Source organism: Seriola lalandi, unplaced genomic scaffold (genome assembly GCF_002814215.2).
Source record: "Seriola lalandi dorsalis isolate HSWRI2012SDOR001 ecotype SW California unplaced genomic scaffold, Sedor1 jcf7180002054425, whole genome shotgun sequence".
In the NCBI taxonomy this organism is placed as follows: Eukaryota; Metazoa; Chordata; class Actinopteri; order Carangiformes; family Carangidae; genus Seriola; species Seriola lalandi.
In genome coordinates this window covers 4,091,810-4,107,293 of record NW_019524978.1, presented here as the reverse complement: position 1 = coordinate 4,107,293, position 15,484 = coordinate 4,091,810, and the positions used below count along the sequence as shown (strand labels likewise).

Genomic DNA, 15,484 nt, shown 5'->3' with positions numbered 1-15,484 from the left:
GTTGGGGAAATGCTGAAGGCACTAAGTAACTATGAGAGCAAGCAGATCTCTCCAGTGTCTTTTCACTAAAAGGACCCTGGGATATTAGTCTTAATTAAGCAGGCCTGCTGTATAATAACACAAGGGTTATTAGACAGTGAACAACAACAAACAGTGTTCACGTCATCAATTTCTAAAATGAAATTTTCTCAAACAATTGTTTTAATTGTTGCAGTAGGACAACAGTTGAAGTTAAAACAGAATTTAAAAAGCAAATGAAACATTTTTACATGACACTGACAATATAAACAATGTAATGATTCACTGCTTGTTATGCAATGTATTTAAATAAATAATATTTATACAAATATTATGTAAATATTATTCATTTTGACCAAGAAAAATGAATTAGCACGTAAGTCAAGGTGTGCATCTTCCACTGCAGCATTGAGTACAGTACTGGCCTGCTCCTCAGGGGCAAACAGGTAGTGTTACGGAATAGTTCGACATTAGGAAGCATGATGCGTAGGACTGGCATAGACATAACACTGCCAAAGCAATAATACACAGGCATCGATTTAAGGCCGTACGAATAGGTAATTCTGCCCACAGAGAGAGTCCATCCATGATTTTACTACACTGGCATCTTCATCTTCCTCATTAGTCCAATTACCAATCTGCTGGCTTAAGGCGATACTACCTATCAATTTTACATAAAAAAGGTGCCGGTGTATTGATGCTTTGACAGCAAAAACACAAGGCAATATTAATGGTACATTCCCATCTTTTTTCTGATATAAACAATATAATTTCTTTTTAGATAATTAGAGCTAGCTGCCTGGCTAACTAGCTACCACACTGCCCATTTTTCTTTAATACCCCCCCCCCCTTCCTTTTGTACTACTATCATGCAAACATATCATCTACAGTTTGTGCCTCTTGAAACACATAATAAGCACCAGTATCAACTCTGACCTTAACTGCTAGTATTGGAGTCTCCAGTGTGTGACATTACAGATGAATTACTTCAGGAAAAATAAAGTTATGAAGTTTGTTGCATATCATATTGTTTTCAAAAGATTGTGCGTGTCTCCCTCTTGCATCCTTCCTTGAGTATCTTTTTAAACTGAAGCTATGACATGAGATCAAAGTATATGTGGAGTTGTAATATAATATTCAAACCAGTGGAGTTTGGTATGCTCATAAATGACATGATAAAACCATGTGGCGATTCAGCAGGAGAGTATGTTCAACACAATGCCTTAATTAGAACTGTTAATGGGTTAATGAGCCTTCAAATTCGACTATAACACGCTTTCGCTCCTTTTAACCATTCAGCTTTGGCAACATTTCACCGTCTGTCTGAGCTTCCAGTGCATGTAGTCTAGAGGTGAGAGAGGGAGGCTGTGGGGGTGAAAATCCACATCACCTCCCTCACAGTTCAAGTCCCAACTGCAGAGGATCCCGAGATGCTGAAGTTCCCCGGTGGTTTATGAGGTGTAGCCGGGGAAAGTCGTCGAGACCGTGGAACTGCAGCCCTGTGTGCGCAAACATATGAGCGCTGAGCATCGTGTGACACGTACACTAACGTAACACTTCTTGTTGCAGCTTTGAGAGTGAGAAAAGTAGCATGCTTGTAATAATCTGGTAAAACTGGAGGACAAAGTTGCAAAGGAAAGCAAAGAATTACCAGAGTTAGTAAATGTCACAGAGAGGTACGTTCTCTCTTTCAGAGTTCTGAATAATCCACTCAATAGCATCCCAGCCCTACAGATTCACAGAGAGACAGAAGATTAAAGAAGAGCCGTACACACAGACAGGTGAACAACTGGCCCTGGAACAGTCCCAGTTAGATGGCATGCAAAGGAATCATCAGCAATACCTTTATCGCTTGAACCAGAATTCAGATTACATGCAAAACATGAAACAACTGTATAAATAGAAATGTGCTGTTGTTATTTTCTCTTACCTTCCTGGCGTTAGCTGACATTCTCCTGGCCATCATCCCTTCCAGGTAACTGCTTAGACTGACTCCCTTGACTGTAATGATGGCCTCCTGGGTCAGGACGGTACTGAGGGGCGAGGGAGGGAGGTGACGAGAGAGGGAACATGAATACTGTATGACATTAATAAACAGTTTAACATTGTGTACTTGCAAGAGCACGATGTCTAGCTCATTCTGTTTCCTGTTTTTGGTGTGTGCACTGTTACATTCTGAAAATAGACTAAGTATGCAGACTAGTAATAGTATGCACGCACTACAGCCAGAAATACTCTCAGAAATGAAATGCAAAGTGAATTAAATTGTACAGTGTACTTACACCTCAGGGTTGTCTGGGTGTGGTCTGTAAAGAAGTCTCTCATCCACTGATATGAGGTTGGTGAGAGTAATCTGGAAGACAAAACAGATTAAGCTTCCCTTCCTTTATCAGTTATTAACAGGACTGGAGCAATAGCTATTACAATGTACTATGTTGGTCCTGTAAATTGTTTTTAATCTGAAATATCCACTTCATAGTCTGAACACTTGTGCAGTTGTTTATGAACATTTTAAGACACTGTTTTACATTATGCTGTATTCTCATTTTGCAGTGTGCACAAACTGTCTGAATACACTGTGTAACCAGTGTTAAGTCAGTGCCGATGGGCTCAGTGCAAACTCACATTTGTTGAACACAACTCCATCTTTTTCTCCTCGGGGTCGACTATGGAGTGTTCCTTCACATAGGTCTGCGTATGGTTGGTCCCTAGTATCTGCAAACACAATAATACACAGTATGTACAGTGAAATCATCCTGAATATAATTTGCTGTGTGTACATGATGAAACTGATTTTACAGGAGCCACTTCTAGGAGCTGTTGATGGTCTCTACAGCACTGACTGTGCTCACTTCAGATGAATGGAGTTAGACTACTTCTAATTCAACTAATGAACTGTTGGAGCCTCATCACGGAGCCTGCAGGCCCTTGAGTATCATTTGGAAACTCAGATCTTTATCTTCTCCATGTATACATGCACCTGTGTGCCTCTGAGCATGCATGCATGTGTATGTCTATACATCTAAAGTGTGTGTCTGTGTGTTGATGACTGACCGCTCGTACGATCCCCGGTAGGCCCCACTCTGTGCTCAGGAGTCTGTGGCTGTGCAAACGTCCCTCAGCGTCCAGGCCGCGGTCCAGCACGTCAACCCCGACCACGTTAGGGTTCATGGGGTTGGGGTACTTCCTCATGGCAGCCTTGATCACTGTCTCCCACGGGTAACTGCACACAAACCAGCACAAAATACCATGAATGGAAAGAAACATATACACTGACAAAGATGTTATAGGTGTCATCATCTCCTTATGAAATGAAGTGCACATGGTTGTTGAAGTCAGGGTCTAATCAAGCAAACAAACTTCCCTGTAGAGTTTCTCTACAACATGGGTTGATGGGTTTGTTCTGGGGTTTACTGATATAAGACACCTGACAGTTCACTGACTCCTGGTGTTAAATGCTCATAGTGACTCACCATCACTCGGTGGAATCATAATAAAGAATATGTGGAATTTATTGGCCACAATCATAAAGTCATACGCGTCAGAGTTTTATGCTCCAGTTTAAACTCAGATAACAAGGTCGACCTAGCCTGCAACTACAGACCAGTTCACCCTGCGTTACCAATCATTGCAACAATAATGACCAGTGTGACCGACCTGAAAACATGTTCCGTGCTCCAAATCTTCATTTTTTTTCCCCAAAACACAATCTTGACCTTTTCGCTGAAAACCCCTCCGTCGTCCGAAACTATAACTCACCGGACCATTGTCTTATGAGAAACTAGCTGCACTGATCAGAGAGCAGGGCCTGTGATGGAAGCTCACGACCATCAGTGAAGTGAGTCCCAGGAACGCTTTATTTCAACCTCGCGTAAGCACTGCGCCAAATGCTCTGACTGACCCGACAGTGTCGCAGGACTAAGAGACAGAAAACTTATGGTCTATGGTTTGCAATAACAAATAGCTCGTATATGCAAAGGACAAGAGGGAAGCCGGTGCAACCGCGGAGCCACCGAGCGTCTAGTTAGACGGAGTGAGACACAGGATTGTGGTCAGGAATTTCAAAATAAAATTCTTTTGATAACCCGTCATGATAGCGGATTATGTTTTATCGACATCACCTCAGCTTTATCCTGCCAGATGTTGTTTTAGAAACATTATACAGAACGAGGCGATTACAAAAACATTAAGAAGTGGCTTGCCCTGTGCAATACAAATAGTTTCAGTCACACTTTTGAATAGCTGGGGATCAAAATAACTTTAATAATACACAATACTAATAAAGAAATCCACTGACATTTGGTCAGTCATTTCATAGTTTTCCTTCATTACTATCCATTAGCCACTTTTATCATAAGACCTTGCAGCGGTGTGATGCAATAGACTATGTTATCGTGTATCTCTTTTACAGCGAAACGGACTCACTTTTGATGTGTTAATTCCACTAGGAACTTTTCTGCAACCAACAGTTGTTTTTGTCGACAAAGTTAGACAGTTTAATTTTGAAGGTAAAGCCACTGCTTTTTCCGTCTTACTCTGGTTGCGTCCTGCTGACTTGACGAAACTGATGTAGACCTGCTGCTGCAGCTGCTGTCTCCATTTGTACGCATGCGCATAGCATCTTTCCATCTTTCCCGACAAGTGGCACCTACAGGAGTGGAGCTGCATCAAGCTGCACAGAGACAGTCAGCATCAGACAGGATATACAGTAATAAACATTTCAAATAAAAGCGTGAAGTGCAACTAAAAATACAAAACATATAGGCTACATTATGAAGGCTATGATTATGTAGCTGTGAAATTCAACATTTTCTAGGATATTTTCACATTTTACCCTAAGGACATAAAAAAAAAAAAAAACTGTCGACGTTTTATTGTGAAAGTCTCACCGGAAGTGGATTGTGAATTCTGGCCGTCTTGACGCTGGTGCTGTGGAGATCGGAGGAGAAAATCATTGAAGCGGACGCGCAGCGGAGGCTAGTGAGGTCTTTGAACGGGAAATTCATGCCATCGCCGTATAGGCTACTCAACAGCCCGTTTATTTCACTGTGGACACGAAACAATTAATCAGATCATAGAAAACGCGACCAGCTGATTACAAGGCGGAGTAACGCACACTTCATGGCCTCGCAGTAAATGTCATAAAAGAGGGATTTTTTTAAGCACCGGCACGGTAAGGTAACAAGCATCTTCATTCGCACGGAGCAGAGGGCGAGACCAATGTATGATGGTCTGCTGTGTGTTTGCTGTGTGCAGCCTTGATTTCGACTCTGTTGTGGACAGTAATCGTCTTGTTTATCTAAGATGGAAACAGCTCAGAGGTTCTGAAAAATCATATTGGTTATAGGACTGCATGCAGCCTACTTGAAGGCCGGACTGCATGCCGCAGAATGCAGAAATGTTATACGGTGAAAAGCTTGAATTATACATATATTAGGCCAAGCCTCTAAATATACAACATCATTTTAAATGTGTATTTTAATCTGTTCTGAATGGTTTATTCTCAGAGCAGGTTATAGGTACGGAGAGCGCGTGCAGGGCTATGGCAGATGCTGCAGCAGCGCTTGATCCGCTTCAGGCTGGAGATGGAGAGAGGGAGAGGGGTGGGGGGTGGGGGGGGGGCGTCATCTTTTTAGGATCATTGAATCACTGTGTGTCTGACCGAGCTCTCCGCTACTTATCAGCCGATGCGTCAGTCTGGCTCTATAGGAGATGGCCCATTTCAATGTAAAAGTGGGACACGAGGCAATCCCTCTCATTATTAAGTGCCAACGCCAGGTCGGCCGGTGGTCGCGCTGAAGCCAAAAATCTGCTGACACATGCGCTCTGCCGGCTGGTGCTCCCAGCCTTTGTGCGCAATGAAACCTATAGCCCATCTATCAGGGCCTCATGGGTACACACACTCCTGTAGGCTTAGAGCCGGCCTCCTGCTTCCTTTAACGATTCACAGTATTTAAGGTTGAATTATTTCATAATAATTTACAAAATGAAATTATTATTATATTCCAATTTAAAGAGAAAAGCACAGTTAGAGTTACATTATGAATTATTGATCTCTTGGAGGATGGCACCACTCTGACTCAGTGGAATCAGTTTTATCCATCAAAAGCTGATATTTGAAAGGCCTCTGTTTTCACATCTCTCTTTTTGATTTCAGCTCCACAGCCACAGCCATGGAGATTGTCACACATTTAATAAATGACACCATAGAGTTCTACAAATGGACCCTAACTATTGCAGGTAATATTCTTGTTTTTTTCCTGTCTGTGTCAGAGTCAGTGTAAGAAATCTCTTTTACAAATATGTTGCTTTACAAGTGACCAAACACATTTTCATGTGTGCACTTGTAAACAGCATATATACATCTACAGGTATGTTGTCTGTAATGCGTCAGTATAGAATGAGTCAGTAAAGGATGGTGCTTCAGTGGGAATTTATGATAGGATGAGTCAAAGTTGCACCATATAGTTGAAGAATATATTTGTGTCTGTGTGTGTGTGTGTGTGTGTGTGTGTGTGTGTGTGTGCCTGCTCATAAAGTGACTTCAAATATATTGCAATATATTGATTTTTTAAATTGGTGTTTTGTCCTGTCGTTCTCCTTCATCTGTACCTCTGCCTTAACTGAGCTGGAATCAGAAGGTGAATGAATGAAGACTGCTGTGGGGATGACTGCACTAGACAATAAACAATACTGTACTGGAGAACTATAATTGACATTCACATTTAAGAGTATCACATGCATCAAACTGCCCTCCAGACAGGTCACCTTGGGACAAAATACATCATCTGCATTCCTGCTCCACACTTGCTTGACCTGCTCTCCTCTTAAAATAAACTGGCACTGAACCCACACTGTGGCAATATAATACAAACATTAAGAATAGTTATGTAACGCTATGAGAACATGTTTTCCACAGACAAGCGAGTGGAGAAATGGCCTCTGATGGACAACCCCCTGCCCACACTGGCCATCAGCACCTCCTACCTGCTCTTCCTCTGGCTGGGGCCCAAATACATGAAGAACAGAGAGCCCTTCCAGCTCCGCAAAACCCTCATTGTCTACAACTTCAGCATGGTCTTCCTCAACTTCTTCATCTTTAAAGAGGTTAGTTGTAGTTAGGGAATAAGCTGTGTGTCCCGCTGCATGTGTGAAATAGTAGTATAGTCAATCTTATCCCAACCGCAACTATCCGCCCAGCTGAATATGTTACAGTCGCAGTTTCACCCCCTGGGTTTAGACTAAACTTATTACAGTGTATTCAGCCTTCTGCCTGCACTCCACCTCTCTTCCCCTCTGTGTCTCCTCTCACTCTGTGTCTCTGCCTTTGTTCATTTATATCAATCACTCAATAGAGACGTTCTCTTGTCCTCTAGCTGTTTGTGGCAGCACGGGCCGCAAGCTACAGTTACATTTGTCAACCGGTGGACTATTCGGACGACCCCAATGAAGTCAGGGTGAGTGTTTGGAGCTGCTGACACTCGCACCTAACTCCACTAACATGTTTCACAGACAGATGGTGATCTTACTTCACTGTAGAGCTCTACTGTACCCAGATGAATAAGAAACTCCTTGTCAGTGTGCCAGTGAAGCTTCACTGTGGTTTCACTCAGTGGTTTTAGAAACACGATCACCCTCCACTCGTTTGGACCCTGGTCCTGTTATCAGAAACACAGCGAGCTGGAGGAGGGTTCGTGGAGGGTGTTCAGTTACACCTTCCTTCCTGTTGCTCCATGACGTAGTTCCACACCACAGAGTCATTTGGTCTCAGGTGACCCTGAGCTTTTGATGTTGCAGAATAGATTAGATGAAGGAAATGCAAATATGTGTGGAATTCAGTTTAATCGATACAACTTTATATTAGATTGAGTCCAAATGAAGTACTGCTCTCCTCTAACTGTCTGTGTTTCCCTGTTTGTGTCTATTTCCTGCCTCCTCCTTTAACATGTTTCTCATGTCCTGTCTGAGACAGGTGGCGGGAGCTCTGTGGTGGTATTTCATCTCTAAAGGCATCGAGTACCTGGACACAGTGTTTTTTATCCTGAGGAAAAAATTCAACCAGGTTACCTTCCTGCATGTCTACCACCACTGCACCATGTTCACGCTCTGGTGGATCGGCATCAAATGGGTGGCAGGGGGACAGTGTGAGTAGCTTGTGCTACAGTGAATGTCAAGACCATGCTTTGTGCTTATTGCTGTCTATAAAATGCTATATTATAAAATCTTGAAATCAAAATTCTCCCAGCCAATTAAATACTAATCACCTACATATAGGCCTACTGTAATTCACACAATTTTCCAAAGTGCATCATAAGTTGTAGTAATGTTAGCATGTTAGCATGTTTCACTAATTTTCACTAAACACAAATTGCAGCTGATGCTGACGTGTCATTAATTTAGCAGGTATTTGTTCATAAATATTAATATAATTAATATAGTATAGTATTATAGATATTGGTCAAAATTGAATGATTTTGACCTGGTGATGATGCTAGATGAAAAGTTGGGACATCGCTACATTTTGTAAAGACATTGATGCCAGTTAAAAAGTCATTAGGATTTATCCTCTTGAACAAAGCGGTGGCCCACTGACCGACATTTCCATCCCTCCAGCCATGTCTACGAATTATTGTTTTTTTAATGGAAAAAGTAGAATAAGAGGTTCAGAGCAAACAGATTTGAGACTTGTGAGATTTGTGTGTTCTAGCTTTACAGTTGGCATGACAATATTAATCTTTGGTTTTATTTTCTTGTATTTGCAGCATTCTTTGGTGCACACATGAATGCAATGATCCATGTCTTGATGTATCTGTATTATGGCCTGGCCTCCTGCGGACCTAAGATCCAAAAGTATCTGTGGTGGAAGAAGTATCTGACCATCATCCAGATGGTAAGACCTTTCCACTGTGGCTAACTTTCCATCACGTATATACATTTACAGTAACACACTGTGGAAGGTTAATCTTACTGAAGTAATGAATCTGTCACGAGCTTGAAAAGCTGTGAAACCACGATGGAAAGATCCATAATGTGACTTTCTCTCTGCGTGTCTCAGATTCAGTTCCACGTCACCATCGGCCACACGGCCCTGTCCCTCTACGTCAACTGCGACTTCCCTCACTGGATGCACTACTCCCTCATCTGCTACGCCATCACCTTCATCATCCTCTTCGGCAACTTCTACTACCAGACCTACCGCCGGCAGCAGCCCAGACGCGACGCCTCCTCCTCCTCCAAAGCAGGCAAGGCCCTCTCTAACGGGACCCTCAATGGGCTCAGCAAGGCAGCCAATGGAGCAGTGGCGATGGGGAGCAAAGAGGAGAAGCCCCAGGAGAACTCTGGGAGGAGAAAGAGGAAAGGAAGAGCTAAAAGAGATTAGAGGAAGAGGAGTGAGAGAGGTTGAGGTGAGGTAGGGCCTTGCTTTGGGTTCTCAGTTGCTAGTGCTAAAAACATGAAAGACTTAATTTGAGGACAATATAGATGAATGGATATGTTAAGGTGTGATGTGTTTATTTAAGCCATGATCTGAGTGTTGTAGATACAATCTGAGACAGGCCTATGTTGAGAGAGGATCGTTGTGTTAGTGAGAGGTGTCAAAGGTCGTGCCTAAGCTGACCGTTATCACAAATAACCCAAAATACAGTAGTGTCTGGTACGGGATAGAACTTAGTATTCCTTCTCTTTATTGTGGTGCCGAGTACTGAAGACATGGCTCAAAAAGAGCGACTTCCAGCGACTAAAAAGCAAGCCTGAAAAGGAAACATCAAACACAGAGTTTAGCAGGCCCGTATGGCATGCTGGGAACGCCACACTCAATGCTCCTGAGCTGCTTGAAAAAGATTATGTACCATCATTATTAGAGATCACTGCTGTACTGAGACAGGAATACACATCATAACACATGCACAAACATGTCAGTTTATATTTGAGCTCATTATTTTTTGTTGTTCACTTTTACTGATATAAAACAGATGATAATGTACAGTATCATGTCATATTTGTCCGCATCTCCTTCAAGCTGTTATTGATGTTACATAAAAGAGATTTAAGTTTACAGTACATGTCTACTGACACCTCTGCAGTTATCCACTTATTTGTGAACATTTCTTTTTATTATTTATTCAGAGTCAAGGACTCTCACTTTTGAGCTGTCATCCATTAGCGCACAGTTACATTCTAAAGAAGGAAAATAAATCGGTGTCCAGAGGTAAGATGTACATAGAAAAAGAAAAAATAGATTTCTAACCCTTTGAGGCCGGGATGAGGTTGTTTCATCGCTGTTTAAAAATGGAATAATCATCAACTGTTGCTCACAGTAGGTTAAGATTTAGATTTTCTATTTCTGTATGCAAGCATAACCCCTTTTATATATACCTACTTGTATGTAATGTGATGAAATATAATGAATACTATCCAGAGAAATGATGAATCTGATGATTATCTCAATGTCTCCCACTTTTGACAGAGAAGCTGGTGGAGTTTTGTCTTTGCAGATGTTTACCTGTCTTTTTATATCCTCTCTGATGTCGTCGTTTGTCTTACTCGCTGGTGAAAATGTTGTGTGCCGAACAAAGAAGCGGTGTGTGGGAATCTGGGTTCCCTTTGTATTTGCGGAGAATTCAGAACAAGCTTATAGCCAGTTTTGATTATAAGTTAACAAAACCTATTTTCTTCCAATATTCAATCAAATATCTTTTTTGTGTCTAAGTTCTCTGGCTCGATCCATTTCCTGAGCTGGCTTGATTGTAAATTTATCAGGGGAAAAATTTGCATTGAAAAAGATTAGAGATGGTTATGAATTCTTTACAAAAAGAGCTGGTGAACCTCTATAGTGACTGTGTATGTTATACCACTATGAAGAATAACTTTGCTCTGCTTGTAGTATATAGAGTATAAATCAATGGTCGGCTCTATATCAGCAAATCCAGCTTTATGTCATCCATCAACCAATGCATTTTGATGTTATTTATTGGTTTGTTCTATTTATTTTATGTAAATACCAGTTTCCATCTAGCTGAGAGTGCTCGTCTGTGTATTTGTGTTCTTTTTGTGTTGTACATATTACATTGTGATATTTTGTACAATGCGCATTTGGGAATGTTCCCAGCTTGTAAGCTTGGACATTTCTACGCCCACATTGCTTCTGTGTGTGAGTTGTTTTTTTTTTTTAAGTATCATAACTTCGAACTCTCTTCAAATTAAATTAAACTGTATGCCTGTTCAAATGTTGGCTGCCTTTTTCACTTGATTTAACTTCATACTTCATACTGTAATAAATGTCATGACTCCTTAACAAGGATATAAATTATTTTACATTCTCTGTGGATCAAGACTGTGTTTTTACATGAATGACATTTGTGGCTTGACCACTATTGATAACAGAAGTGCAGAGTAGGTTTCCAACACTAGAGGGCAACATGGTCTCATTTTAGTAAATGAGCATAGTGGTTATTATTATACAGTAATTATTATACAGTAAGCTCACTGTGTTTCAAACGATTTGAACCGTACACTGTAGTTATGGAAATGACCTCTTCTCAAGAGCTTCATCAAGGTTTATAACATAAAGAGAACAATATTATCATCCAAAGGTTTTAATGGACATCTGTGAAGTTTTCGGGTCAGTTCCTGGTTATCAGTTTGGTATTGTGTTGATATCAAAACTCATTTCCCCCTGGCACTGCCAAGTATGAGGCGGCCTTCGCACGCTGTTTCTTTGCCTTTCATTATCTGTAAAATGGGGTGAAACCCAGTGTTGGAAAGTAACTAAGTATAATTACTCAAACGCTCCAAGTCAGTTAAAAGAAATTTAATTGAGTTTTTCTTTTCTGCTACTTTATACTTGGACTCTGACATGGAAATATTATACTTTTCACTCCACAACATTTATCTGGAAAATACCTGGAATATGTTCAATCAATATGACATGATGTATTGTCATAGATTAAACACCTCAGTACATACAGAGTTATTCGAATGAGCTTGACCAACTATAAAGCACTGCTCACATGTTAATACACAAGCAGTAATAATCAAATAACACAACACATATATAATATTTCAGTACTCTGAAAAGGGACATTTCGCATAATTAGAGCTTTTACTTTTGATACTTGAAGTACATTTAGCTAAGAGTTACGTACAACTATACTTTGTCCTAAATAAGGGATTTTTACTTGTATTGGAGAGTTTTTTTACATTGTGGTATTGCTACTTTAAAAAATCGGAATAATTACAGATTTAGGTGTGAAATTTTCATAGTATTGTTGCAATTCAACCTCATTTTTATGCTTTACAATTCACCATTTTCGTCAGCCTATCAAAAGTGCTAAACTAACAATATCAATGTTACATTTTTAAATCCACTTCAGACTATTTGTATAGCAAATAAGCACCAAAGGGAAGAGTGCAGGAGTATGAGGGGTGGTTCCAGTACAGGGTGGGGTCATGTCTGTCACATGTTGCTTGTCTGATACACACACAAAAGAAAAACTGTTCCAAAGGTAAATCTCTGGAAACCTGTTTGGTATGCAAAAAGAAAACCTCTCAAAACTGAATCTATAGCACTACTCATCCCTGTCGAATTCTCTTCCCATTTTAACGAGTTCAGACAAAGGTTTCCATGGTAACTGTACACAGCAGCTGTCTGACCCCCATACCCCGTCATCCTCCCAAACCCCTCCCACCCCCACTCACTCATCCCCCTCCCCCTGCCTCTTCTTCGTCTTGAATCAGCTGGGGTCCATGTGGGAAACAGCAGAAGCGCAATAAACTATTAAACAGGGCTTTAGTGCTTATGTGTGTGTGTGTGTCTATGTGAATGTATGAGTGGGTGGATTAGTGTGTAGAGGTTTCAATTATGTGTGTGTGTTTGCTTGTGTAATAGGTGGACCGATTGAGAAACACATTTGTGTGTGTGTGTGTGTGTGTGTGTGTGTGCAATCCCCCCGCAGAGTTTATGAGTGGGAGGCATCCACCAGCTGAGGGGTATTACATGGATGATGTTTGTGTTATTCCTCAACCCAGGGCAATAATTTCACAACTCGGTAACAGAATACCGTAACATCATCAACAACCTTTCTCTTGGAAGGTGGCCCCATATCCTTACAACTGTCTCACCCCTCTCCTCACTGTCTCCTCTGGTGGACAGACGCATGTCTAGAGCAGAAAGGCTCTGAGAGGGAGGTGTCTGCAGGACAAATGATTTACTGCTGCTGATGAATTGCAAGCTGTAAAATAAAACTCAAACATCTGCAGCAGAATACAGTTGGTATTCTGTATAAATCTCAAAAACATGTCTGACATTTTGGCCAAACGTTTCGATTTTTCATTGGCACTCAAATGCCTTGCAGCTCTTTTTAAACAATAAGCCCTTATATGTCTTTTATAATAGACAACGTGGCAGATTTCTGCTCATCATCCTTAGCTTTGTAGCGTAAGAATGCCAGTTGATGTGTTTTGTGTTGGTGTTAACTCTAATTAGTGTAATCTCATTAATGTGTAGCTTTTCAGATTCATGTCTAATGCTTTCATTCAAACGTCAGCGTTGATTAGAAACGAAATGACCTTCCTCTTTTCTGTATCTCCACACACCACATGAGAAGAGGATAAAGACTAAATAGAAAGTCACAGCCAGACATACAGAATGTACATATGTTTGTGTAAGGAATACAATACACCGCTGCCAGCACTAAGATGATTACCTCAGCATCTATACTATATGTCAGTTTGAATATGTGTCTGTATCTGTGCAGAACCGCCTCCTTCAGTCAAATCCCCTGTGGATTTCACAGCAAAGTAACAATTTTCCTGCCTGTCAGAGGCTCACTTGATATCTGGAGCACAACAACTGAGGCCAGAGACAAGCGTGCTTTTAAATGTCTCATGGGAGAAACGTACTGCACCAATGAGGCACTGGCTTCACACAGCCCTTCACTAGTTACCTGTCAGGATATGAATAAAGAATGATGATTTTTTATTATCTCCTCCATAGCATGTGATCACTTCAGGAACGATCAGTAATAAATGATGAAATAATGAAATTTACTATATATGCCTCTTCTTATGCACTTCTTGTATTTCTTTACATTATATTTCTTTGACTGTATTATAAGACAAAATCTATTGTATAGTTTAGCCACTTTGGTCACAGTCACACCAATTCATAGTTGTTATGCTAATGTATATGTAAAAAGGATTAATTGAGGCAAAAATGTCACATATGGCATGTTAAGCGACACTAAACATTGCCATCTAAAAATATGGAACCCAACACAGAAACTACAGCATGACACAGCAGATTGTTCCTGATAATGTTCAACACTGACAAATACGCCACCCGGGATCCCCGTCTACACATAATGTTACTGTGATGATCCGGGGTATGGGTGTTCGTGAATAATAGAGAACGTGAGAATTAGAGAGAGACTCGTGTGTGTGTGAAATGAATGAGGGTGTTATTTTTAGACAAGTGTTCATCTGGGCCACTCTCGCTCTCTCTCTCTCTCTCTCTCACTCCCTCATAGCCTGTCCTCGTAGCTATACTCTTGTGCTCTCACCAGTGCGTGGTGTGGGATGTAGAACTGGGAAGTGAAAAGCAGATTTACTATGCAAGAATATGGACAAATAAGAAAAAGAAAACACACAATAGTGACATCATCACTGCAGAAAATGTCCATCTTAACAAGTCACTCAGGCTCATGCTGAGTCTTAAACAGTCATAGCTCCTGATGGGTTAACTACTGCAGAAAGTATTTGAACAAACAGTCAGGATGGTGATTCAGTCCAGTAAGAATGACATTGAACTTTCTCATCCAAAGTGATTAACACTATAAACAAAAAAAAATGTAAAATTTCCAACTATTACATATATTTACTATGTGGTGATTTAATATTTCCCAGAGATGAAGAAAGTTGAATTTTTCCTGGGACACTTTTTCAGTCAAACATCACCTTTTGTTTTACTTTAGACAAAGCAGAATCAGTCATTTTGTCAGGCACATGGGAGCCTCCATAATGCAGACATCTGTCACTTAAATGCAAGCCAATGATTGAATAGTCCTGGGGCAGAAAGAGAGAATAGGTGGGGGAAGTGATGAATGTGTGTGTGTGTGTGTGTGTGTGTGTGTGTGTGTGTCTGTCAGTGAAAGGGAGTGCAAGATCCAGACATCTGTTATCCTATTCAGAGAAAATGGATCATCATTATTGCCCAAAGCAGGCTGTTTGGCCCTGCTACATCTTGTCTGGCAATTAAACTGTGATTACAATAGCCTTATTTCTGAACGGATCAAGACATAGTGTTGTAAGAGCCTGTTGTGACAGAAGCAAATGTATTGCACAGAGGTATGAGCCTAAGAGCTGTGGTTACTGAAGTCTAGAAGCCAAAATCCCTGCCATAAAACTTTTAGAGCAGAGCAAATCCACAGGACTTCCTGCAAACTTACTTGTTATTTTACTCACACAGGGA

The 15,484-nt window shown here is 40.9% G+C and overlaps 2 protein-coding genes across 2 annotated transcripts; one reads left to right on the top strand and one right to left on the bottom strand.

Moving 5' to 3' along the window:
- Positions 1-178: 178 nt before the first annotated feature.
- On the bottom strand, positions 179-4,029 carry prelid3a (PRELI domain containing 3A). Its single transcript, XM_023410579.2, has 7 exons — positions 3,676-4,029; positions 3,073-3,241; positions 2,644-2,733; positions 2,301-2,371; positions 1,949-2,051; positions 1,670-1,746; positions 179-1,517 (listed from the first exon to the last, which is right to left on the bottom strand). The coding sequence occupies exons 1-6, from the start codon at positions 3,705-3,707 to the stop codon at positions 1,675-1,677; spliced, it is 537 nt and encodes a 178-aa protein (XP_023266347.1). The 5' UTR covers positions 3,708-4,029; the 3' UTR covers positions 179-1,517; positions 1,670-1,674.
- Positions 4,030-4,963: 934 nt separating this feature from the next.
- elovl4a (ELOVL fatty acid elongase 4a) lies at positions 4,964-11,336 on the top strand. Its single transcript, XM_023410578.2, has 7 exons — positions 4,964-5,191; positions 6,176-6,258; positions 6,938-7,125; positions 7,395-7,475; positions 7,991-8,162; positions 8,781-8,908; positions 9,074-11,336. Exons 2-7 carry the CDS (start codon positions 6,192-6,194, stop codon positions 9,395-9,397), a joined length of 960 nt encoding a protein of 319 aa, XP_023266346.1. The 5' UTR covers positions 4,964-5,191; positions 6,176-6,191; the 3' UTR covers positions 9,398-11,336.
- The last annotated feature ends 4,148 nt before the right edge of the window (positions 11,337-15,484 follow it).